The following is a 27,920-nucleotide window of genomic DNA, read 5'->3' as shown; positions in this document are numbered from 1 at the left end:
CCAGACCCCTACTTTATTTCTAAAAGCTGAAAACTGGAAACAACCAAAATGTCCAATAGATGAATGGTTAGACAAATTATGGTAAATCCATACCAAGGAATCCCACTCAGCCATAATCCCACTCAGCTATTATGATACACATAATAGCTTGAATGGATCTCAAGGGTCTTATGCCAAGTTAAAAGGCCAATCTCAGAAGGTTGATACTGTATGATTTCATTTATTTAACATTCTGGAAATGACAAAATTATAGAGGTGGAAAACAGGTTGATGGCCAGGGATTAGGAATGATGGGAGGAATGTGGGTGGATGCTGATTGTAGTGGAGGTCACATGAATCTACACATGATAAAATAACAAAGAACCATATGCATACACATTATACCAATGTCAATTTCCTGGTTTTGATTTTGTACTATAGTATGTAAAATGTAATCACTGGAAAAAACTAGGTAAAGGATACACATGACTTCTCTTTTTGAATTCATTCACTCCTGTGAATCTATAATTTTTTAAAAAACGTTTTAAAAAAATCACACATAAGTCAAATATACATATATATGAGTGTATATACTTGTGTGTATATATATATACATATATTTATACACGCACACACATACATATGAAGTATAGAAAAGATTTGCAAGGATAGGCACTAAAAGTTAACAGTGGTAAGGATATACATATGCTATTTGAATATTAAAAAGAATGCTTTTAAAAATTTTTTATATAAAAAAGAAAAAAGTAAATGTAAAAATCTTTGTGAAAAATCCAGATAATATAGAAAAATATAAACAAGATGAAAATCAGCTCTTCTATGACGCCTCAAAGAGAATTTCATTCATTTCTTTAACAAATATTTACAATTGACCCTTGAACAAGGGGGGTGAGAGATGATGACATCCCCCACCCTTGCATTCCAAAACCCGCATATAACTTTCCACTGGGTGTCGGCCATGATGACTACTGTATTAGTCTGTTTCTGTTGCTTATAACAAAATACTTGGAACTGGGTAATTTATAAAGAAAAAATTTATTGCTTACAGTTTCTGAGGCTGGGAAGTCCTAAGTTCAAGGAACACATCTGGTGGTGGTGACAGTGACCTAGGGGTCTCACATTGCAAGATGGCACAGCAGAGAGAGCTGAAAGAGAGAAAGACAGACTTCTCCTTTTAAAGTCCTCAGAACCATGCCCCTGACCACCATTTTTGATACAATTACTATGCATGGTCCTACAATCCAAATACCTCTTCAAGGCTCCACCTTTCAATTACCATAATAGGATTTCCCACCCTCTTAACAGTCACAATGGGAGCTAAGTTTCTAATACATAAAACTTGGGGAACACAATTCAAGCTTCATTGAGTTTTGGGGGGACATAACTCAATCCACTACAACTACTAATAGCCTACCTGGATAGCCATTTAACTGTTTGGTTAATGACACACCTAACCAAAAATTTTCCAATATATTTATTGAAAAAATTTCACATATAAGTGGACCTTCACAGTTCAAACCCGTGTTGTTCAAGGGTTTGCTGTACTAAGTACCTCCTACGGTGCTATGTCAACATTTGACATTTTAGAACTTACCTGTACATCGAATCATATACTAATTGTAATTATTTACTGATATGTATTGTTACATGCATATGTATTATTACACAACATGCTTTTATTACTTAACATTCATTATTTATTCATTCAGGGTATATTTATTGAGTACCTACTTTAGCCAACATCATGCAGGCTCTGAGAATATAATGGTGAATAAATCAGACATGATTGCTTTCCTTACAAAACCTACTTATAGTGGAAAAGACTATTACTAGACAAATAATATCTCAAAGAAATACACTAGTTTGCATTGTTTAGACAACCGTAAACAGTGTTTTGAAATATCCATCTGTGAAAGAAAAGGGTGGCAGCTAGGATGCAAGGTACCGTGCCATGATTATCATCGATGGGAACGAGCCAGTACGAAGAGGTTAAAAACTTAAGAGCAAGTGGAGATACTTGATTTATAGAAAGTGTCCTGTGAAGGAAGAAACCAGTGCACAAGCATAAATAAGGCTTGGCTTCAGGTATAAGCAAAGGGCCTCAGTTGAAACTGAAGCAAAAGTGAGGATGAGTAGATATAGCTTGTAGATTTAGAGGTTTGAACAAGGACTTGCCAAAATACAGGACAATGTCATGTGCCACAAGGATGTCAATTGGAAGGTCTGCGATTTGAAGAGAGGGGTGATTTTAAGAAGTCATTTTGGGAAAGCATGCTGAATAGAGAAGGGTAGTAACTTCCGGACATAGAGCTTGTGGGGCAGATTCTAACGATTATTGCTCCCTAATTACAGGCAAGGAAAAGGCAAAGGAGTAGGTATTTGAAGAGAGAAACAAAGTGCTACAGTGAACGAAATTTAAAAAAAAAAAGGATTGTCTTCCAGATTTCTTCCAACTTGGAGGAGAGGGAGAGCTTTATGAGGAAAGCACATCTAAGCTGGGCAAGACAAGGTAGTTGCTAGACGAAGAAGATAGCCTGAGAGAAAAGGAAATAAACAGGTCTGGGGGAGATGGAGATAAAAGCAGGGTAGTGGCAGATGTCTGACCCAGGTGCAGGAATGCCCTTGCGTCTTCCAAACCAAACTCGGTCATAGTGCTATCAGCAGTTTGTCATCTGATTTTGTGAAATTAGGTCATATATATATATATATATATTTTTTTTTTTTTTTCCTAAAAGATGACCGGTAAGGGGATCTTAACCCTTTTAACCCTTGACTTGGGGTTGTCAGCACCACGCCCACCCAGTGAGCAACCGGCCATCCCTATATGGGATCCGAACCCGTGGCCTTGGTGTTATCAGCACCGCACTCTCCCGAGTGAGCCACAGGCCAGTCCCTGGTCTATATATTTTTTAACGTCTTAAATCTGACACTCTGTCTACAGAGGGATTCCCAGGCATCTTTAGCTGCTGTAGAGACGCATAAGTGAAGGACAAGTGTATTATCCTCCACGCTTCAGAAGAGAAGCTCCAGGACGCAACAGGAGGCAGAAGTTTAATTTTTCTCTTCTTGTTGGAAGTTCTGAGTTGCTATGAGTCCTTTGTATTCATTCCTAGTTACCCAGAGTCCGGTTCCTTTATTCAAATGAAACCTTTCAATCTATCCAAGCACTTTCTTTTTGTGTGTGTGGTGACTGGCCACAAAGAGCCAACACACCGGAGGAAGCCAGCGCAGCGGCCCCCAACCGGTTGTGACTTCAGCGAAACAATACAAGAGACGTCACACTGCCGAAGCACCCACGCCGCTCAGAGCCCACCAGCCGGCGCATGCGCAGAAAAGGCGAGGGCCGGCCGCCCCCAGGGACCGTGAGCACCTGCACAGCAATTACAGTCTCGGACAGTCCTGCCTTTCTTGTCGTCCTGTGGAGATCCCTGGCACAGGCTATCTAGGATTAGCACCCGAAGAGAAACAAGGGAACCTGCCATTCCGTTCTCAGCACGTTTCCGTTTCAAACCACCCACTTCCGGTTCACCGGCCGGTTCCGGTCCCGCCCCCCACTTCCGCTTGCCTTCGGATCTGCTAAGGCAGGTTTCTGCGTCTGCTGCCGCTTGTTCCGCCGCGCTCCAGGTGAGGGGACGCGAGGCACCCTGACGAGCTGCCGGTGGAGACGCCATTCGGGCTGGGGGGCTGCGGCGCTGCTGCCCGCGTGGCGTGGCCTGCACTGTGGCTGGAGGGGGCCGCGTCTGTGCTAGTCCGATGCCCAGGCCCCTGGCCCCGGCCCGCTAGTCGCGGGGGCCGCCGCCCTCCTATCGGGCCTTCTTGCCTGTTTCGAGGGCCGCACGCGCCCCCGTGGGTTTTGCGCTCCCAAACTATATTTCTCCCTCTTTTCGGGCGTGTCCATCTCTCCGTTCACCTTTCTTGTTGAAGACATCCCTGGCCCTCTTGGGTTCTGGAACCTCTAACCTGCCGTATGCCATCCTATACCAACCAGTCACCTCGCACAGCTGTCACCTCTGTACCACCTCGCAGTTGCTGCTGATGTGCTGTCCTGGCCAGGAGTCGACAGTATTTCAGAGTTACCTTTTGCTACACTTGTTGAAAAGTTAACCCCTCTCCCCGTTCCCAACGTGTTACTTTTGCTGCCCTACTTTCAAACTTCCACCTTTGCCAACTTTTAGTTGTGTGGTCTTGGGCAAGTTGTTTAACTTCTTTTTCAGGTTTCTAGTCTGTATAATGAGGGCAGTAGTTGTTCCGGACTGTGAAGATTAAATAAGATAATTCAGTTAAATTGTTTAGCTTGTTACTATCCTATCACCACAACCATTTGTGTGGCTCTTTACAGTTTACAAAGTGCTGTCACAGATGTTATACCTTAACACTATTCCTGACCAGTAAATATTAATAGAAGGCTGAGGTTGAGAAGACTTAGGTTGTGGTTGAGAAGACTGAGGCCCAGAGATAGGAACTGAAGAATTGACTAGAGAATGTCAACACGGTATGTTAGGCAGAAGAACTCCAACCTAAATACCTTTTCTTGACTCTAGGTTTAACAAAAAGGTATGCCCTTTGCTTGCTTGTCTGGATTTGATTGTCATCCCACCCATAATTTTTCATTTTATAAATATGGGGTCTGAAGTGATACAAAATATTAGAATTGTGCGAGAAAAGAGGTTAAATATGAAAACAAAATAGCTCGCATATTTATATCGTCCTGCTCAATTGGTATGAATGATCTCAGTAGTGATGAAGTGAGGTTCAGTAACTTTTTAAAACTGTGTAAAGATTTAATGCATTTAAAAATTTTTATGGTGTTTTGTTATGCTTGGTCTTTTACAGAATTGGCCAAGTTAGAATTCCCACTTGTGGCATAGGTGCTTCAAAACGTTTATATGCTGCTTTTATTAAGCACATAGAATCCATGTCACCTGGCACATTTCTTTTTTTAAGTCTGGAAACATTGAAGAGCCTAGAGTAGTAGCTTTCAAATTTTAGCATGCACCAGAGATGGGGAGATGGGGCTTGTTAAAACACAAATTGCTAGGTCCCTTCTCTCCACCCCGATGACATTTCTAACAAGTTACCAAGTAAGGTCAATGCTGCTGGTAGGTCCAGGGACCGCACTTTGTGAACCAGTGGTCTAGAGGGGACATGACTTATCCAAAGTCACCTGGAACTCAGGTAATCTCACTTAACTCTCTGCTCTGTCCATTGCTACATATATTGTTATTAGCTCTGGTTGCATTCCTTGCTCTCGTAAGTAATCATTTTTATTCTCACCTCTTAAGAGAAAAATAATGTTTAAACCATATTCCAGTCTGACTCAAAAGGTCCATTTGGCTTTTTATTGAAGATCATAACATTTGTTAGAGCAAGTTCTGTATAAAATGGAACACATTGACCTAAATTAACATACTTGCTTTAAATTTTCAGTTGAACAGGTCACATAACAGAGTAAATATAAATACGAAGTCTTTCATATTTACATGAGTATATACGAATATGAATTTATGGTGCCCTCTTCTAATAGGCAAGTTTGTAAAAGACTCTTTGTTTCCAAATTATTTTTGCATATTGCAATTTAAAATTTGCCTTTTCTTTTGCAGTTGGTTTTGTTAGATGATGAGTGCAGTCAAATGTTTCATTGAATAAGTGAAAGTATTTAGAAATACCGATACCTTGAGATGGGAAAATCCAGTTCTCTGACCTGTGGGGGAAATGAGTTTATGAAAAGTAGGAAGCTTAATGGGGGAAGAGACCTATATTTGACTGTCAGTGGTAGTAGCAACTGCTATATAATCTTTGTGTACTTAGATCTGCACCTGTGGATTTTATGGATTTTATATTTCCTGTTTTTTGATGGACTTAACTCCTGTAGGCCCAATTTGAGAGAGACAGTTGTGATGTAGGGGAAGAAACATGAGCTTTAGTCAGAAGACCTGTTCTGTTACCAGCTATGTGCTTATGAGCAGATTACATAGCCTCTCAGAACTCCTGTTTCCTTAATTGTAAAGATGGAAGACTTATCAAACAACCTTGTTAAATGAGATTGTATGTGTAAAACCTGTTTCGTTAGTAAAATATGAAATAAGTAATGGCTCTTTACTATTTAGCACAGTATCTGGAACATAATAAGCTTTCAGTTAAAAATTATTTAACCAATACTTAATTTATATAGCGTTTACTGTGTGACATAAATATTAACTAATTTAATCCTCATAAGAATCCTAAGTAGGTAGTATTCCCTATTTTACAGATGAGGAAACCTAGGCATTAAAAGTCAAGTAACTTCTGAAAGTCAAGAAGCTTATAAGTAGGAGAGCTTGCACCTGAACCCAGGTATTCTGGCTCTAGAGTATATGCTCCTTTTTTTTGTCTTTTTGGTGGCTGGCACGTAAGGGGATTTTAATCCTTGGCCTTGGTGTTATCAGTACCATGTAGAGTTTGTGCTCTTAATGACTACACCACACTACCTCTTAAATGTGAAATGAATGTGAATGGTCTGTCATAGAGGAACTTGCTTGTACCATAAACCTGACAAAATAGAGTGGGAGGGATAGGTAGTTCATTGCACCTTTCCAGCTGAACAACAGGGAGAATCTGATAGAGTATTAGGAAGTAGTGGGGGAATTTTAACTTTGAGTCCTGCTAACTTTTGGTGTTCTGGTAGCGCTTCTGCAAGGAAAAAAATCCTGTTTCTCTACCATCAGATTATAAGATAGGACTCAAACTGCACATGCTTATAAAACTTAAAGTTACAAGTTTGGCCTCAATATATTTATTTTAACTTGTTCTTCTGTATGTGCCTTCCTTTCTAGGTAATTTTTTCTGAAGGAAAGCTGCCTCCTTATATGTTTCAAGAATGGCTCTCCCTATCATCGTAAAGTGGGGAGGACAAGAGTATTCAGTGACCACACTTTCTGAAGATGATACTGTGCTGGATCTCAAACAGTTTCTCAAGACCCTTACAGGAGTACTGCCAGAACGCCAAAAGTTACTTGGACTCAAAGTTAAAGGTAATTCTCCTGTCACTTCAAACTTTTTGCATTAATATTTATGAATTTTTATGTATGCTGTTATCTGTTGTTTTCTTTGTCTTTCCCTTTGAAGATTTCTTTGATAGGGATATTCCTAAAAATGTTTTATTGGTAAAAGTAAGAATATTAAAGGTTATTTGAAAATACCACCAGTGTTAAAGATTCCTTTTGATTCCTCTGGCAGTTGGTGTTTGCTTTTTAAATCATTGACACAGAAGTCCCAGGTAAAAACTGTTATTTATTTTCTGACAACTGACAGCATTTTTATTACAACTTGGACCTTGTACACTCTTCAAACTATCTTTTCTCTTTCAAAAGTAAAGGTAATATTTAAAAATTATAGGCAGTGTTGATATCTAGTTTAAAGGGGATTTTTATGTTTGTATTTGTCATATCATCGAAGGGTGAATTTTGCGTAACAGTAAATTTACAGTTTTATCGTAGACACTTAATTTCCAAGCCTTCCTGGAAAACAGTTGTCTTCATCTTGAACAACAAAATAAAGCAGTTTATTTTGTTTAGTTAGTTGAATAAAGATGGAATTGGGGAGAAAAACCTTGTATTAGTTCTTAGTGTCTTAGATATGACTAGTTCAGCAGTAACAATAATTTATTAATGTAAGGGGAAAAAAACCCCAAAAGACAAAAACTGTTGTGGTCTCTGTACCAAACCTTTTAATGTTAGGGTTTTGTATAATGGAATAGTGAAACCAGCACCTGAACTTTAGTGAGAAAACAGTCATTTGCTTGTATTGTAGGCAAACCTGCAGAAAATGATGTTAAGCTTGGAGCTCTCAAACTGAAACCAAATACTAAAATCATGATGATGGGAACTCGTGAGGAGAGCTTGGTAAATGTTTACTTTTGTTACCATTTGTCTCTTTGAAGATATTATGATTTTTACTACACTGTTGTATTATAGTTTAATTGTGGTAAAATTGTCAGTCTAGCAGTTAATGAAAGTAAAAGCTGCACAGTGAACATGGTATTAATATCAACAAAAATAAATACTGGGGAACTTTTTAGTATATAGTTAGCTGTAAGTATAGAAGTAGCCCAACTGGTCAAATTTAATATGGTAAATGTGCCCCAGGGACATATATAACAAATTATCAATTGTGGAAATTTTTCCACATTGTGTGCTTGAAAGATTAAACTCAACTTGTGCCTCTCATTTGATTTTTATGCTATGCATGTATTTGTTATGTTAAAGATCATATGGTAAAACAAAACTTTTTTCCGTCTTAATAGGAAGATGTCTTAGGTCCACCACCTGACAATGATGATGTTGTCAACGACTTTGATATTGAAGATGAAGTAGTTGAAGTAGAGAATAGGTAAGTGCTTTTCATTTTAGAAGAAATTGATTGTAATGTGAGAAAAAGTAAATGTTTCATCTGATTTTACTTTTTCCATTAGGGAAGAAAACCTACTGAAAATTTCTCGCAGAGTAAAAGAGTACAAAGTGGAAATTTTGAATCCTCCCAGGGAAGGGAAAAAGCTTTTGGTACTAGATGTTGATTACACATTGTTTGGTAAGTCAGTTAATAATGCTCTTCATCTTCTGTCACCTACAACAAGTTTTTCTTTTGTTTGTTTTTTTTTCTCATCCACTCAGGATTCACATGAAATATTTGAAAGCTTTTTTTTATCATTCTAAAAGTAAATCATTCATTGTAGAAAATACAGATAAACAAAAAAGTTATCTGTAATTCTAAGACCCAAAGAAAACCACTCAGTATTTTGGAGTGTATATTCTAGAGTGTGTTTATATATAGTTCCTTTTTTTTCTTTTACTTAATGATAGATTGAACATCTTCTCAGTCATTAAGTATTATTTGTTGTGAATTAAATACATATACAGGGGTACTTCAAAAAGTTTATGGAAAGATTCGTGTTATCTTTTAATTCTATTTTTCAATGAACTTTTTGAAGTACTCTCATATATATTTTTGGCCACACAGTATTCTAGTTTGTGGACACATCATAATTTAATTATTTCCCTATTAATTAACATTAGAATTTTTATGAGGAATATTTTAAAGATCATTTTTGATTATATTTTATCCCTGGTTTTTTGTTTAATTATTATTATTTTTTATTGTAACATAGTTGATTGTACTTATCTGTGAGGTACAGAGTTTAATTAATATCATTACCTCTGTGCAGTAGGTTTTCTGTTTAATTACATTCAGATTCTTGAATTTAAAATTTCTCATCTCAATCAAGAAAGAAAGGTGTTCATCCTCTAATATTGGCAAGAAATAATTAACCCCATATATTAGAATTTATTTATCTCTAATTCTAAACTTTAAATATGTATCGTAAGTTAATGTACTTTTTTTTTAAATTATGGAGTTAATTGTGTCTGTCATTTTCATGAGATGTGATTGTATCTGCAAGGTGGATGATTAAATGTGAGTATAGGTAGACCTAGTTTGTTTTTCAGTATCATAAAATAAGATCTAAACTTTAGAGTCTAGATGAGAAAAAAATTTATAATTTACTATATGAGCCTGAATTCTCAGTATTGCTCTTAGCACATTGAGCAAAGTTGATTGATTAAAATTGGATTTCAATGATATTAAATTGAGTGCTTTGAAAGGTGTCTTTTTGTCAGCTGATGTAATTCAGTCTGAAGCAGTTTGCAAGTGAATGTTTGTATCACATTTCCTAGTAGTTTCATTAATATTAGGTACTTGTTCATGATAATAAACTAATAATTATCTATGATCGATTTTCTTTTAGACCATAGGTCTTGTGCAGAGACTGGGGTAGAATTAATGCGGCCATATCTTCATGAATTCCTGACATCTGCATATGAGGATTATGACATTGTTATTTGGTGTAAGCTACATTTTTTGTTTAGATTTCCATGGAAGTAAGGTTGTTCTGTACATTATTCTGCTCTATAAAACTTGACTTAAAATGACCTGTGTTTAAATGTTAAACAGTTTTCATTTTTTTAGCGAATTTCTAAAATGAGCATGTTTGACTTTCTGGCATCACAGTGTAAACTTATATATTCATTTGCCAAATACCACTGAGATAGTTAAGTATAGGACAAGAGTAGATTATGGTGTTAGCATAGAAATGGCTTTATTTTTCCAGTTGCTGCACCTTGATTAGAAATTTTTCCTTCTGATCTTTTCTGTGTAATCCTTAATGCTTCAGGATATTGTTGCTTTCTCCTTTCTTTCTTACTCCAGTTTCAAACTTGGAGAAAGATATGTTTAAAAAAAAATCAGTGATGTAGTTCTCCAGAAATAAAGGAAGGCAATATGAATTACTTAAGGAAAAATTAATATATGGACTAAAGCAGTGTTACTCAAATTATGGCTATCCATCATTCCAAGAACGTACAGTTCTGTGTGATAATGAGTTTGCTGCAGAAAGTAAATCTACTGTATTACTAAGCTCATTATTTAGTTCAGTTGGCAATTTTTTTTTTTTTTTTTGTAGCAAGTCTTTCTCAAAAAATGAAGCAACGCTTTGCTCCAAATCCTATCTCCCACAAACATTTAAAATTGCTTCTTGGCAATGTCATAAGCAGAGAAGAGTTATCCTGATTGTGAATTAAGTAAAAAATGAATTAAAGATGCTATATTTAATTGTACTGTCTTTGATGAGAAACTACATAGTTGTTGCAGTATGTAAATTTCCTTTGTACATTTTTTTTATAATCAGAATTTTCATTGTTCAGTAATAAGTTCATAGATGTTAAGATGAAAAACATAGTTAAAATATGATAATTTTCAGGTTTAATAATAATAATAGGGGGAAGAGATCTTCCTCATAAACAATTTTTGTTCAGCAACTCTAACATCTGAGATGACTTTTGTTTTCCTCCTTCTGGTTGGCTGGCTGGTATGGGGATCCAAACCCTTGAGCATGGTGTTTTCAATACTGCACTCTAACCAACTGAGCTAACCAGCCAGCCTACTTAAGATGACATTTGAGAGAAAGGTTTATCCTCTAAATGTTATTAAACGAGACTTAGAAATTTAGAGAACCTTTTACAATCATATATTTAAGTTATTTTTGTGAATGGTAGTACACTGAAAAGTGCACTTCAGTTTGGAGCTAACTAGACTAGGGTTTTAATTCTGGCTCTGTCCTTAATATATGATATTTGACAGGTCACTTAATTTTTCTGAGCCTTAGTTTTCTTACCTGAGAAGTGAAGATAACTAAACCTATATTACAGGTTAGTTGTAAGAATAGAAATATTAGTATATCAACTAGTACCATATCTGACCTATAATAACTATTTAATAATTATCAGCACCGCACTCTACCGAGTGAGCCACGGGCCGGCCCCTTAATAATTAGAAACTATTTTTATTTTTATTAGTTGTGAGTCTTTTTGTTTTTCATCTGAGAATTATAGGCACAAAAGAGGTACTGAATTAAAAATCATTTTTCCCTAGTTTATGACTGTTTTTATCACAGATACAACAGTCTCTAAAATTTAAGTTCAACTGACCAGTTTTGCATTTAAGGTTATTGTTTTGCTTTTCATGTGTGTGTGCTAAAGATTTTTATTTTGGGAACTCAGGTGCCTTTTTTTTTTTTTTTAAAGATGACCGGTAAGGGGATCTCAACCCTTGGTTTGGTGTTGTCAGCACCACGCTCAGCCAGTGAGCAAACCGGCCATCCCTATATAGGATCCGAACCCGTGGCCTTGGTGTTATCAGCACCGCACTCTACCAAGTGAGCCACGGGCTGGCCTCTCAGGTGCCTTTTTTGCTTTTGAAAAATACACACAAACACCAAGGTCAAGAGTTAGGATCCCTATACTGGCCAGCTGCCAAAAAATAAAATAAAATAAAAATACATACACATACTTTACATAATTAAATTGCTTTTTCTCTTTTTAAGCATGTGACTTGGTTACACATACCTATAGAGTTTAGTCCAGAAACTTAGGAGTAGGAGAACACATAGAAGTGAGGATTGAATTTTAGTATCAGTGATCCCAAAACTGGTTGTCTGACAGTGAGCAGATACATAACATAGGTACACTTTATGAATTTGTCTCAGATTCCTTATTATAAGCTGCTAGACTCAGTGAGCATTAAGTTTGCTGAGCCTGACAAAATGCAAATTTTCATTGGCTTTAGCAAGTCTTCAACCTAAACTTTTGACACGTAGCATTAATATGCTTATATTGACATGCTATATATACCCGTGCATTGCCTGGAAGTAGCAACATGGAAGAAAGTTGAGATCTAGGCACCCTGAATTTAAGTTTGGAATTGATAGAGTAGTGGTAGGGCTGTTTTTAAAAGGAGTTTGGGTTTTGATTTATAAATTTGCTAGGTTCAAAGTACTTTTGAGCATTGCTTACCTGTGTCTCATAGATAATAGTTGTTTAGATTTTATGCTAGGGCTGGCCAGTTAGCTCAGTTGGTTAGAGTGTAGCCTTCTAACACCTAGGTCAAGAGTTCGGTTCTCCATGCTAGCCAGCCAGCTGCCAAAAATAATAATAATAATAAATTTGATTGTGTTTTGTTTAAACACCAAAATAAGTTTATTTATATAAATATTTAAAAGAAAATTACAATAAATGTGCTAAGGACTATTATTTGTGATGCTTAGAAAACTTATTTATACAGAAGAAAGATATTTCTAAATGAAATTCAAACTTTTCATATATATTGTATTATCATTCCTCATGTTTTAGCTGCAACAAATATGAAGTGGATTGAAGCTAAAATGAAAGTAAGTGTTAGAAAACAATTCATTGAAAAATTTTTTGATACTGCATTTGTCTCGTTAAAAGTTCTGGAACTGACTTAATTTCATTCTTATTGGAGGGCATTTAATAGATAGATAAATGCCTGTATCAGGAGTAGAGGTATGTTTACAGTATGTTTAATGGGTGATTGTACTGAGTGCTAAAGTCTTTTTTTCAAGAAAAAGTACAGCTAAGTTCCTACCCCCTTTTTCTCCCTCTTTTTACAATAATACTTTTTTTTCTTTCTTTTGCTCTGGTGTATAATACTTAAATAGATCCTGCTCTTCTAAAATGATGAATCTAGTTTATTTTCCTTGGATTACCATTTATTGTGAGCTAAAGTACTTGGTAGTTGTTTAGCAAGATGTGGCAGCCAGTGGGGTAAAGTTGGCATTATGGGAAATTGCAGCTGGAATATTCACAAAACCTAGAATTTTCCACATTATTATATTTTAACCTCATGATTATTTGTGTTTGTAGGAACTGGGAGTGAGCACAAATGCAAATTATAAGATTACCTTCATGTTGGACAGTGCTGCAATGATAACAGTGCATACTCCAAGGAGAGGATTAATAGATGTAAGAAGTTATTTTACTAATATTTAAAGTTGTGTTTATTTTCTACTATACTTTTTGTATTTATACTGATGAAATAAATTACAGGAGTTTAGAAATTCTTCTGAGTGGATAGCAAAGCAGCAGTTGAGTTTTGACACAGAAAAATGTGTTTAAGGTTAAAAGACTTAAATTTTAGTGATAAAATTAAGGATCTCAAAGCAGGAATGTCAAGAAAGAAACTTGCGATGATGGATAATGTACTCTGATGATGATAGCACAGTGTTGCTGGATAGAGTAGGTGAGACAAATACTGAATATCATCAAGGAAGGTACTAGAAACAAACCAAAATATTCTCACCCTGCCCTATATGAAACTGGTAATAAAAACAGATGCATCATGATGCATGTAGTTTGGGGTGATGTATGTGTAGTCCTTGAAAATAGCAATAAAAACCATCAGAGAAAAGGGTTGGTCTAAAAATAGAGTTCTTCACTTTGTTTACTTATCAAATAACTACTCATGTTATTGAGTACGTACTATCTGCAAGGCCCTGTGATAGTGGGAATAAAGAAATGAATGAGACATGGTCCATGCCTTTTGAAAGCACACAAAATTAATAGAAATTGGGGAGAACTTAGGATACTAGGAAGACTTAGGAGAGACATTATTAAAATAATCAAAATTATAAATAGAATGGTTTAAATGCATGGGAACTTGCTCAATAAAGGAAATATTGTATACATCAGAGGGAAAATATAATTGATTACCTTCTAAAGTAAAATAATACATTTCCAAAACCTAAACTTTATAAAGAAGTTTGGGAAATGTTAAACATAACAGTGTTTATAATAGTGAAAAATTAAAGGAGTAAAAGTAATCCTCAGTATCGAGCATTAAGGAATTGGCCATGTAAACTGTTGTTATCTACAGTAATAGGATGCAGCTAGTTATTTGGTATAGTAGAATATTTAATGATTTAAAATTTTTCATGACACATTAAAGTAAAAGTATTTTGGAGAGCAGTAACGTATTTTAGACAGCAGTGTTTTCAAGCCATAGAAAATAGTTCATAACCTTTGTTTGGTTTAGGATTCCCCTTAGCTTAACAAACATTTGTGAATTCCCTGAGGCTGCTGCTATTTATATAGAAGGCTGAACGTAAATACATCAGAATATCTAGTTGTTATCCTTGGTACTGACTGGATTACAGGTGATTTAAATTTTTTCCTTTTCTGTATTTTCAGATTTTTCTGTGGTCAGCAATATTACTTTTCTAACTGAAAACAAAGTAGTCCATGTTTTGGGGAACAAATGGCACTTGACCTAATTACCAAATGATAGCACTTTTTAAGAGGATTTCCAACTCTGGGTGTCATAAAGACTGACTTCTTTTGTACATTTTTTGAGGCTTTTGTTAGCTAAAACAAACCCCAAGAATCTGGCTTACTATGTCAATTCTTATATTTATATATATATATATATAGAGAGAGAGAGAGAGATATAGATATATTATATATAATATAGATAGATATAATATATATAAGATATATTAAATATATATATATATATAAATATAAGAATATATATATGTCTTTGAGTATTTAGGGGTTTTATTTCAGTAGTAAACAAATAGTGAAAAAAAAATCAGGCAAATAAAATTATAAAATTAACATATTTCAGTAACATTCTTTGCAGTAGATAGGATACTAGGAAGGAAAAAGCTTTCTTCATATTAAATTAAGTTATAGAAGGAGAAAAATAATATTTTAATCACTTTTGTCATGATTTATTACCATTTAATCTCATAATTATTATTACTATATAATCTCATATTACCATAAAAATCTCATATTACCATAAATGAGATTCCTGCCTTCAATAAAGAGTAAGTATCTTCTAAAAATTAACTTATTTAAGAACTTTCTGAATATGTCATACATCCATATGATTCAAAAGTAAAGTTGAAATACTTAATGAAAAGTCTTCCTTGTACCTGGGCTCTCCAGCCACTCATTCTCCCTATAGGCAGTCACTATTATTTCTTGCATGGTCTTATAGAGACTTACTGCAAATTGAAGCCTCAGATTAAGAATTCAGAAATAAGAGCAAGAATTTACAAATTATGATGCTTTTGAAGTTAAGCACTCAAATAACTGAGAAATTATGCACCCATAAAATATTTAAATTATCAACTAAAAGAGCCAGGTACATTTTCCCTCACTAAGGTATTCAAGTTTTGGAAACAGACTCCATGTAACTCCCAGGCTCTGAGAGGACATGCATTAGTCCAGGACATCATGTGACTGCTTGACAGACATCTGAACAGTTACTTTTGATCCTTTTAAAATTAAATCACTACTTTTGACCCCAAAAACTTTATGTTAAAATTATGGGAAGTCTTATAATGGGTTTAATTCAGTTAGACATAAACAGATCTTTTAGAAGTTTGAACATTGCGAGATATATCGTGGTTTCAAGTGTGTTGGACTTATGATTGGCGCACACAGCCAGCCTTCACTGTCTTATAGGGGAAAGGAATACTCTTGGCATTGTTCTGTAGGGTATTTTGCAATATGTCTGATTTTAAGAAAGGATGAACTATTGATAAACTTTGAGTTAATTCTAAACTTTTATTCTAAGGTAAAGCCTCTTGGTGTTATATGGGGAAAGTTTTCAGAGTTTTACAGCAAAAAAAACACCATTATGTTTGATGACATAGGAAGAAATTTTCTAATGAACCCACAGAATGGATTAAAGGTAAGACAAAATTTTACGTGCTGTATGCTCATGTAATCTGGACTATGTGGTACAACTTTAAGCACTGTTGAATTTCATAAATTTTTGGAAGGACAATTCTTATGGTCACAGGTAAGAAAAGTTTAAGTATTTAGAAAAATTCATATAAAATTGAACATTCTGTCTTTTGCATCGATAGCTCCTTAGATAGCCAACTCATCCAAGTGTTGTCTTTTTAATTAGTTCTGTGGGAACAACATGGCCTTACTGACATTGATATCAAAAGTTAAATTGTCAGGCGTTTTATTAGGTATACAAATCTTGGAATTTCTGATGTTCTGGTTAGCTGGAGAGCTGGCAGTAAGGGTACTTTTTTTTCCCTCTCCTTTTTGAGCTGAAACTAAAGAGGTTTTTGAAAATTCATACAGGGCAAGTGCAGATCTTAGAATTTTAAAATGCCAGAGCTAGAAGGAACCACAGTCATCTTGTCTATCTTCTTAACTTTAGAAACAACCTAAGGATGAGAAAGTTTATGACTTGCCCAAGATCATATACAAAGGTACTTCAGAAAGTTTGTGAAGAAACAGAATTAAAAGATAATACAAATGAAAAATGAACTTTTTGGAGACTCTCTTGTATGTAACTGGTTAATGACAGAATTTGGGTTAGGATCTAATTGACTTAGATCCTAGGTCAGTGATGATCTTAGCATGCAGTTGCATACAATCTTGTGTAGATGTGATAGTGAAATTTAATCCTGGAAGCAGAATAAAATTGGTAAGAGAGAAATTTGAAATTTAAAAATTTCTGGCACCCATGGTTGCTTATATGTTGGCACAATATGAAGGTGGAAAAGATTGCTCTATATTATGATATGCAAATGTAGTCTCCATTTGAAGTGGAAATCCTGACACTAAGATAATTTTATTCTCAGTCCTGGACTTTCTGCCAGCTGGATTCTTGGTAGTTTTAAAAGAAAAGAGAGAAAAACCTAAAGTACATTTTTGAAGCATTCCTTGTACACTGTTGATATGGCTTTTACTGTACAATAAAGATAGTTTTAGGGACAGAATGCTAATCTAGGTAGTGAATTGCCACAAATATAAAAGCTGTTGACTTGGGAGAAAAGTGGTTATGTTACCCTTAAAATGCTTTCTGTTTGAGGGTTCGGGAGAAGTGCTTTTCCTGTATGTAGTTCATAAAGTTTAAGGTACAAAATGTATTTCTGAATCTTGAGAAGAGATTTGATTGATGTAAACCTAATTTTCTATGAAACTAATGGGTATCACGTGTCCTTGTAAGGAAGTGAGGTCATGATGTTCAAGGAATGATTTTTGAGGAAACCTTTAGCTTTTTAAAAAACTCAGTCATTAGTTTCATGTGTGTTTAGAAGAAACCTTAATGTCCCAACCAACATTTGTGCCCTGCTCCTGTCTTGATAGAGGGAGAAATGCTATTATTAATTTTTAGTTCTTCATATTACTTTACAGCAGGGTTTTTAAAAAACTGGGGGTACTCAGTAGACTCAATAAAGGAATTCCTAAATACCTATGTCCCACCCCCCAAAATTCTAATTCAGGAAGTATTTTAAAGCATTCCAAGGTCATTTAAAGGTGATCTCTTGTATGTCTCCATTTGAAAATCTCTTTTAAGATGATTATTAATGATCTGTTCACATTGGCTTAGAAGCACTTCTGAAATTGAGAAATATTCTTAAATACTGTGTTTTGTTATCACAGCTTCATAATGCACTTGGTAAAAATCTCAAAAAAGATTTCATGCAGATCTTAAAAATAAGATTGCTCATTTTAAAAATAGTTAACTTCTAATAACATAAGCTTCCGTCTTTTTTTTTTTTTTTTTCTCTTTAAATACACACCTCAGACAAAGTGTGAGCTGGCCCCAAGAAGTGAGTAACAGCCAAGCTTGCCAGTCTTAAGGTTTGAAATATATGGAAGGCATTGTGAATATCAATATAGTATTAAACTAAAAGCATATGAATATTGGTCATGCATAAAATAAAGGAGCTGATGTTCTGAAAATTTCATTTTCATTGTCTGTACAAAGAAACAGGGGTATGAGAGAATTCAGCTAATCCAGACAATCTTAAGTTTCTAAAAATGTTTTCTTTGATATAAGAAAATGAGCTAATGCTCACATATGTTGCTTGCCCTGCTAGTGAGCACTTAAATCAATTTTGAAAAATGGTACAGTGAACAATTAATTATACTGGAACAAAAATGAAGTCAATTAGGTGAATATTATATTTTTTGCCCTTAATTAGTTTATTTTAACTTTTAGAACCAGAATCATTGGAATATTTTAGTTTCGTTGTTTAATAGTGCTTAAGACCAAATACTTTTGGAAAGTAGAAATAACTTAGTAGGACCTTGGATTGAAAATCTTATTTGTCAACCACTCATCCTGTACTTTGTTTTTCAGTTCTAAATCTCTTCCTGCTGTTTAAGCTGGAATCGCTTTGGTACATTGTATATTAATAGTTTAAAAGTTAATATGTTACCTTTAAAATCTCTAGGACTTGAATGAAGAAATACTTTAAAACATTACCATTTTGCCCAGTATTATGCAGAAATTCATTTTACTACATAATCATATCATGCCTCTGTTTACTGCCAGCCCCAGGGCTTAAGCAAGACCCTGTAGAGCAGCTTCTTGATCCCCCACATTCACTACTGCTGTTGTGAAACATCACTGCCTGCACTACCTGTCTGGAAGTGGGATCTCCTGCAAGTGCTGGTTTCTGAGCAGACTCACTCTGGCAGCTCTTATTGGTACCCTTAAAGCAACACGGGAGCCCAGTTAACAGTTTTGGAGGTCTCTGGCACCAACTTGTTCTGATGAAAAGTAGAACATCTGGGAAGATTTTCTTCTCTCCATTTGAGGCTGGTGGTGTGTTTTTCCAATGACAGAAGAAAAACACAGTTGGTCCTTTGTATTCTTAGGTTCAGCATCCGTGGATTCAACCAACTATGGATCGAAAATATTCAAAGACAAAAACAATAAAAATAACGATACAACAATAAAAAAAATTACAAATAAGAAATACAGTGTAATAATTATTTACGTACCATTTACATTGTAGTAGGTATTATAAGTAATCTAGAGATGACTTAAAGAATATGGGAGGATATGAGTAGGTTATTTGCAAATACTATACCACTTTACGCAAGGGACTTGAGCATCTGTGAATTTTGGTATCTGGGGGGGTGGGGGCTCCTGGACCCAATCCCCCATGGATACTGAGGGATAATTATATATAAAAATATATATTTAAAGTCTTCTGTACTCTTTATAGATATGGTAGCGGACTTCTTTTGGCTCATTGCTCTTGCTTCTCAGTGAGTGACAATGATTAAATATCATCCATTTTTCAATGTTACTCTGTAAAATTAATAACTGATGGCCAACTTAAATTTTCTCCAAATCCAAATAAGGGTATATTAATATGTTGCTAAGTATGAATTATTCAGTCCTTACACATGTGCTTTAGGAGTATGTGTGATTTTTTTTTTTAAAAAAAGACTACTCGTGACAGAAAAATTAGAATATAAACTGAACTACATAGAATTGTATAATCAGCCCCCAGGTATGTATCATTCAATTCACACAACTTATTAATTCATGGATGATTATGTTCTATACCCTATCTACTTCCCCCTTTTTGATATTTTGAAGCAAATCCAAGACATATCATTTTATCTAAAATTAATTTAAAATTTTTGAAAGGCTATCTTGAATTATATAAAACTATTTGAGCTGATGTCTTTAAAAAAAAAAGCAAAACACTTTTGGAGCTATAACATAAAGAAAAATGCATAACATTTATAGTTTAACAAATTGCTGTAAAGTTAACTCATGTAACTACCACCCCAATCAAGATATAATATTCTTTGGTAATTGCAATCCCCCCTCACTGTCTACTATTTTGACCTTTGTAGTTTGAAGTGATGCTTTTTGAATGAATGGTTTTCATCATAAAATATATCAACCTTAAAAATTTGGAAAATATGACTTTATGGGAAACTCTTAATTAAAAAATGATTTTTACAGGGAATTTAATGATAAAGAAAACTGCTTATGATAAAAAGTGGGAGAGAACAGGTTATATAAATGTATAGCAATGTCTCAGCTCTATAAAAATTTCATAGAAAAATATGGAAATGAAAATTATTAGTGTTAGAATTTATCTCACTCCCCTGTTAGATCCAGCTTGTGAATTCACTTTTTGTGAGTGAAATAAAGTGAATGAAATTAATTAGTAAGAAGGAAATACAATGATAGGAGGAGGAAAAGTCTAAGTAGTGTTGCAGAGTGGAGTAGCCACATAGGGGTTCAAGTGCTGAAAGAAAGTTGGTGATTTGCCAGGCTAAAACTGAAAAGGTAATGTTAGGTAAAACAGGAAGAGCTTTTAATTTGTATTGTAAACATTTTACATGACTTTCTATTTGTTAAACTTAGCCCAGTGTAAAAGTGATTTTTAGTATTTGTGTCCTTGGAGATATTTTAGCCTCATTAACTCTAATTCAAATGATGGAATAGTGTAAATTTGTGTTAATTTTTCTTATTTGTGAAGTATTGAGTAATATTTTTTTCCTCATAGATAAGGCCTTTTATGAAAGCACATCTAAACCGGGATAAAGACAAGGAACTTTTAAAATTAACTCAGTACCTCAAGGAAATAGCAAAATTAGATGACTTTTTGGATCTAAATCACAAATATTGGGAAAGGTAAGTGCTAATTGCTATTCATTTCCTCTTTACAGCAATGAATAAAAAATTTTTCTGGTGACCCCAGTATATACATGACTTTTAATTTTTATTTAAAATGGGTGAATTCTAAAAATATTTTCTAGTGTAGTGACATAGTCCTTGAAGGTATTTTTCCCTTTTGTTTTAACCTCCAACTTGTTCGTAAACCCACATCTTGTAAGCTCTTTAATACTTCTAGTAGAGAGGACTTGAGAGACTGGTACATGTTTATGATGCTACCTATAAATTATTTTGTGACATTAGGTAGGCCACTCCTTTATGAATCACATGGTAATGTAATCCCTATATCACACTGTAAAATAATGTCAGGGTGAAATAAAATACATTAAAAAATCTCCTAAATAGTGTTGAAAATTAACAAGTAACTTCTGTGTATAGCAGAAATATTAGAAAACTTTATTCCACTGAAAAAACAGTCATGATTTTCTTTACCAAGATAACCACAGTTACCATCTTGGTATATAGTCTTCCAGTCTTTTTTCTAAGCACAAATCTTGGTATAGATTGCATATAAACATGAAGATTTTGAGGCAGGGAAAAACCTCTAGAGATGTGAAAGGGATTACTCTTTATTACAAGTGATTGATTTGGAATTTGATTTTTAAAGATATGATTATAGTACTACAGCACCAAAAGAAACCATTTGCATAATAACAACACTTTGGCTTCTCAAATTCCACTTTTGCCTTTCCAGATCACTTTGACACGTAGCTTCTTATTAGAGTCTCATAATCCTATTAGGATAAACCAGACATTATTATCTCCATTTTCAAATTGCAGATGATGTAATGGAGTCATGGATAACAAATGCATAGTTCAGTGCCACAAAGCGAGCAAGTTCCACCATAACAACTTGTCCAAGTTTCCTGATTTTAAGAACTCTTTCTCTACTCCCACACCAATTATAGTAGTTTGTAAATGTGAGAAACAGAGATGTAAAAATTTTAATTTAGTGGTAGATTTCTATTATATAATATGAAGAAAAATTGGTTTGCTTAGTAAATTAACAATTTTGCGTGTTTTACACTCTTGATCAGAGTCCTTTAGGATCATTGGCCCACTATCTTTTTTTTTCAATAGGAGAAAGAGTTTTTTGTTGATAACAGTTTGCATACTGGAGAAATGCAGCCTCTAGAGGAAACTGAAAGTGCACTTCCTGGCCCACTGTCTTTATGCAAGAAAAATAAGATCTGTAAACGGAATTTGAGTTATATTTAGAAATTACACTAGTTAATATACTGACTTTCACATTGGAAGTAAGGCAGTATGCAGGGATAAGTTAATGATTGTGAACTCTGGAGCTTTGTTTTGAATCCGGGCTCTGCCACTTCCTAGCTGTATTAATGTGGCAAAATTGCTTAACCTCTTTGTGCCTGTAAAATAGGGATAATTTCTAATAGAAACTCTCAGGTAGCTGTTGTAAGGACTAAATGAATTAATATGTGTATGTAGAACAGTGCTTGGCACATAAACAATCAATAGATACCAGCAATTATTAACAATACTTATCTTGAAAAGTTTTCTCGTTAAAATAAACTCCTTCGGGAGGAGAGTTAGATAATTTTTATGAATTTAGCGTGATACAACTTTGACATTTTTATTTCTTGCAGGTATCTTTCAAAGAAGCAAGGACAGTAGTTACAGGTTATACTGGCAGTTATTGGAGATACTTGAGATCCATGAACTTCGTGCTTTTATGCTAGAAATTGTTATTATAGTGCTGGACACTGAAGCAAATACCAGACTGCTTACACTTGGTCTTCCAGTTTTTTGTAAATTTAATTTTATATTTTTTGAAGATTATAGCAATATGCTAAAAAAATTCTTTTTTCCCCTATATGAATATACTGTTACTCTTGAAAAATATTTTCTCCAGCATTGATTACTAAGTTTTCTTTCCACAAAAAAAAAAGTGGACAAAAATGTATACTCAACAGTGTCATTTTGTGATTTTGAAGACAAGATGTCTTGTGTTTTTGTCTCATTATGTTATGTCTGACTAAATCTAAGACCAAACCTGTCTTGAAACTAGTGCTTTTCCCTTTAAAACCAAAAAAAAAAAACCAACCAAAAACAAGTTTTTGAATAAAGAACCTAGTTTGTTATGCTTAAAATTACCAAGATTTTTTTTATTCCTTTGTCATAGATATAATTTTTCTTCTGTACTTCACTAGTTACGTCTCTAAATTCTGAGCTGTCTCAGTTTGGTCTATATGTGTGTCAGTGTTCTTTAAGTAAAACTGGAAAATGTCAGTTGTGATACAGCTATGTCCTAGTATGAGAAATAGAAAACATAAAACTGAAGAATAAAACTAAGTAACAAGAGTGTGTCTATTTGGTGGCTAAGAAGCACTTCTGCCTAAAACCATTGTCATCAAAGCAGTTAAGGCAATAAATTTTAAAATGGGACATATCACTGATTCAGCCCTAAAAAGCACGAACAAAAAGTTTTTGTTTTCTTCTGACTATATCTTGTCTAAGTGCTTAACACTGTGTTTCAGTGAAATTATCTAGCCATAAGATTAAAAAAATATATTATTTGCAATGCTTACGCCTGCAGATATGTAATGTGACCACTGTTTTGTGTTGACAGTATTGCTTTATACAGTTCTTGTATATGAAAGGAATCGATCCTTTTAGATAAACATGGTGTATATTGTTCTTATGGGACTATTTCAGTGTTGTAAATAATAAATATCTTTTCTTAAAACATTGGTTATCTGATCTGTATTACCCCAAATATTTTGTCCCTTTGTTGAATCATAAAATGAACGTTATGTTTAGGCAAGGACCTCTTGAAAAAAATTAAATGTGTATGATAGTAAAGGTGTGCATATCACTATGTATGCATCCAGAATTGGCTTTAGCAGCAAAATTTTTTTTCATTAAAACAATTGATTATACATATTTTGGGGGTACAGGGTTGAATATACATACCTGTGTATTGATCAAATCACTATGTATGATGATCAAATCAGTAATTAGCATATTAGTATATTCATCATTACAAAACGTAATCATTCTTAGTGTCTGTTAACCAATTTCTCACTGACCCCTTTCTGCCTCCCCCTTTCCTACCTCTAGTAATCACAGTTCTGTTCTCTCCTGAAAGTTCAGCGTATTATTGTTTTCTTTCTTCCTTTCTTTTATTTTAGCTCACACTTATGAATGAGGACATGTAGTATTTCTCTTCCCGTCTGGCTCATTTCACTTAACATAATTTTCTCCAACCTCATCCATTTAGCAGCTAATTTGATATGTTAAATTAATTCTGTAAGCACTATGTTTTCAGAAATATATACTATTTTCTTTGTGACAGGTTATTATAAAAGATATGGTGCAGAAGAGTTTGAGAACTTTTAGGTATTTAGAATGATTCAATTTAAATGTGTTTCTTAATTATGAAGCTAAATTTAAGTAAGGATAGAATCAAATTTTTTAGAGTTTTCATTTCATTGGTATATTTTCCCACTGTAAAAGTTTATTATTTCAAAGTAGTTGTGTAAAGAAAACTGAACACTTTAAGCAATTAACCTAGGTAAAGGAAGTGCAGACATTTTCTAAATCAATATAAGCTATTAAAATATAAACATCAACAAGGCCCAGGAAGCAAAGTAGGATTTTTATGAAACATTTTCTGCCATTAGGTGGTGCCCAAACCAAAGTTTAATAGCTGGTATGCTTAAATTAAGTTACTCTGGGAGAACATTGTCATTATTGGCTTTTTGAGATCACATGTGCTATGTGTGATTAATACCTTTGTACAGTATGGGAGTTTTAGTTTGTCTTCCCCATCTCATGGTTTATTGGACAAATCCATCCATACATGTCTGTGTATGTGGCACAACTGAGCCAGTGGATGACTTAATTCAGATGTATATTCTGGTGAAGAAGCAAGTTATCTTTATCAAACATATGTTCCAAATTTAATAAAAATTAGTATCTCTAATGTATATTTAGCCAGTACTAAACATTATTAAATCTTTGACTCAGAGGGCAGTTTGAGATCTAGTAGCCCCTCATGCCCTTGATATGAAAATCAGCTATTGGACTAATAATACCTATAGCAGCTAGTCTAGTTTAAAAGGCAAAGAATAAACAGGTTATTAGTAAGCAACTGAAACATGTTCTTCATTCGTGGGAAATAAAATAGTTGTCGTTTGGGGTAGGGAAAGGATCTGCGCACAGATAGGGACTGAGAAAGAAGGATATGCACAAAAAAAGCAGGGGGACAATTCAAATTACTTAGGTTATTGTCTTTTAGATGACAGCTGCTAAGAATCGTAATAAAACCTGAATAGCGAATAAACCTGGTGAGTTTTTTTCATCCCAAGTAATCAACAGAACTCTCTCAATGGACAAAGTGTTAGTTTCCACTGAAGTATTTTGCATCAAAACTCATTAATCTATTTGCTGGAATAACAGCCCAAGGGATATCACTAAAAATTTAATGCTTGGATGATTATGTGAAGATCTAGTTTCTGGAATTGCTTTGGGGAGGCTTTGTGGGTCTTGGTGGGAGTTACGAGTCTTTAATTCATTTATTTTATTTTTAATTGGCAAATAATTATATATATTTGTGGAGTACCATGGTGTTTTGAGAAATGAATCCATTGTGGAATGATCAAATCAGGCTAATTAGCATATCCATACCTCAAATATTTATCATTTCTTTGTGTTGAGAACATTTAAAATCCTCTTATCTGTTTTGAAATATACATTATTCCTATTGTCACCATTCTGTACAATAGATCACCAGAATTTATGCCTCCTATTCAACTGAAACTTTGTTTCCTTTGATCAGTATTTCCCCTTTCCCCATCCACCTCTCCCACCCGCCCCCACTAGCTTCTTGCAACTATTTTACTCTCCAATTCTGTTGAGTTCAACTTTTTTAGTTTCCATATATGAGTGAGATCATGCAGTATTTGTCTGTCTCTGCCAGGCTTATTTCACTTAGCATAATGTCCTCTAGTTTCACCAATGTTGTTGCGAATAAGAGAATTTCCTGGGTTTTTATTTTTATTTTTTTCCCCCAGGCTGAATAATATTCCATTGTGTATATATACCACATCATTTGGTTATTTCCATATCTTGGCTATTGTTGTTAACGCTGTAATGAATACAGGAGTGCAGACATCTCTGGAGTTCTGAGTATTTACATCTTAAAGAGAAATCTTTGGTGGTTTTTTTTCATAGATTTATCAAAGATTTCCGAGAAATTAGTGCATTGTAAGAACTGGAGCAAATGTGTATCGGGTATCTTGTGGGACTAGAAGAGGGTGTCAATTGTCTAGTAATGTCGATGGGGTTCCATGTAGAATGTAAAATCGTGAAAATATTCCACATTAATAATTTTTTTTAACTCTTTGAAAGAACAAGCACTTCTTAAATGCTAGTGTAAAGATATTCCCTGATATAAACTGCTATTTATTAAAATATTAATTTGCTTCTAAAAAGCTTTAAAAGTTGAACTTAAGGCTTTTAAGACCATTTATAAGCAGTAGAAACAGAAACCTTCAAAATACATTAAAAAAAGAAGATTGCTAGTCATTAGTGATGATTCCCTAAGTCAATATGGCGACAATGAATGCAAGTTAACTTGTGTGTGTGTATAATGTCATACTAAAGACCAAACTGTTGACTTTTCAGGAATACATAGGTTATTAAGATGAGGTGAATAGTGATGATTCCCTAAGTCAATATGGCGACAATGAATGCAAGTTAACTTGTGTGTGTGTATGTCATACTAAAGACCAAACTGTTGACTTTTCAGGAATACATAGGTTATTAAGATGAGGTGAGCAATTTTTAACTGAACACAAGTACCTCTCACTCCTTTTCCCTGTCCTCAATTCCCTGGAACACGTTTGATAGCTTGCTGTCACTTCTTGTTATGTAGTCTGAATGGAGAAGTGCCATGGTTTCCCAAGTAAGGTTTTGGGAAGAAAGAGCAAGTGATTTTTCAGAAAAACATTTGACTAGAATTCCTCTTTATTAGTGTTGGGACCTCAGGCAAGTCACTTCAACTCTGAACTTTTGCCTCTCCTCTTTTAAAAAGTACTGATAAAAACACCTCTGCCTTTCCCATAAGCTGTTGTGAAGGTCAAATGAGACAATTCGTGTGGAAGTACTTTGAAGCAGCAAAGCAGTATATGAATATCAGTTGTTAAAAGTAGTTCAGAGCATGTGGTTATCATTGAGCTGTATTGTTCCTGAAATTATAATTACCAGGAGTATAGTCTTAAAAGGAAAACTTTTCTTGATTATATATTTTACAAATATTGTCTTGCTTTTCTAAGAGTTCTAAATAATCAAGGAAAGTAGAATGAGGAAACACCTCTATGACCAAGACCTTTTTCTAAGTATCCAGATGCTTTTAAGTTTAGGAATGCCTTTTAGTAATGGTCTGGACTGGAAGACCACCTGTCCACCTCCATCCACCCCTACTCTCCAAGTGGGTATAATTAAAACTTTAACAACATTATAATACATCTCGAACAGTGGAATATTAACATTATTTTATTTTTTACTTTTGGTAGCTGGCTAGTATGGGGAACTGAACCCATGATCTTGGGGTTATAAGGCTGTGCTCTAACCAACTGAGCTAACCAGCAGCCCTTAGCATTATTTTAATCTTCTAACTTCTGGAAACCAGTTCCCAGATAGAAGCTTGCTAATTTTGCCATGCCATGTAAAAATGAAAAATCATTCAAAAATGAGTTTTTTAAGACTTTTTTTTCTTGTAAAGATATGCTAAGGTAAGTGTTTATTTTTTTCCTTAACAAGTTGGCAGAATAAACCATGCAGGAACCAGGCAGTGAACATTTAACATGTACTTGTTATCTGCTGAGCCTGAAACACTATTCTTCAGTGGTAAACACAAGATTCTTTGCTCTCACAGAGCTTATATTTGAGTGAGGGAAACGATAAAGAAACAAAGTAATTTCAAATGGTGAGAAGTGCCATAAAAATATATGATAAAAAGTGATTGTGGTGATGGAGTTGTAGAATGGTGATTCACCATATGAGCTAAAGTGGGAAGACGACATTTGAGCTGAGACCTG

The 27,920-nt window shown here is 34.4% G+C and overlaps 1 protein-coding gene across 3 annotated transcripts; it reads left to right on the top strand.

Annotated features, from left to right (window-relative positions):
• The first annotated feature begins 3,505 nt into the window (after window positions 1-3,505).
• UBLCP1 (ubiquitin-like domain containing CTD phosphatase 1) lies at window positions 3,506-22,695 on the top strand. 3 transcript variants are annotated; one of them, XM_008587674.1, is made up of 11 exons: window positions 3,506-3,621; window positions 6,810-7,007; window positions 7,786-7,877; window positions 8,279-8,364; window positions 8,447-8,562; window positions 9,776-9,874; window positions 12,714-12,751; window positions 13,248-13,346; window positions 15,967-16,083; window positions 20,684-20,811; window positions 22,464-22,695. In XM_008587674.1, the coding sequence occupies exons 2-11, from the start codon at window positions 6,854-6,856 to the stop codon at window positions 22,489-22,491; spliced, it is 957 nt and encodes a 318-aa protein (XP_008585896.1). In that variant the 5' UTR covers window positions 3,506-3,621; window positions 6,810-6,853; the 3' UTR covers window positions 22,492-22,695. The 3 variants fall into 3 exon arrangements, with proteins under 3 accessions (XP_008585896.1, XP_008585898.1, XP_008585897.1); XM_008587675.1 differs by lacking the exon at window positions 3,506-3,621 and adding an exon at window positions 4,466-4,489; XM_008587676.1 differs by lacking the exon at window positions 22,464-22,695 and having other exon boundaries at window positions 3,547-3,621; window positions 18,700-20,776.
• The last annotated feature ends 5,225 nt before the right edge of the window (window positions 22,696-27,920 follow it).

The sequence above is a fragment of the Galeopterus variegatus genome, unplaced genomic scaffold (genome assembly GCF_000696425.1).
Source record: "Galeopterus variegatus unplaced genomic scaffold, G_variegatus-3.0.2 Scaffold4489, whole genome shotgun sequence".
NCBI lineage: Eukaryota > Metazoa > Chordata > Mammalia > Dermoptera > Cynocephalidae > Galeopterus > Galeopterus variegatus.
This window is presented reverse-complemented; position numbering and strand designations above follow the sequence as displayed.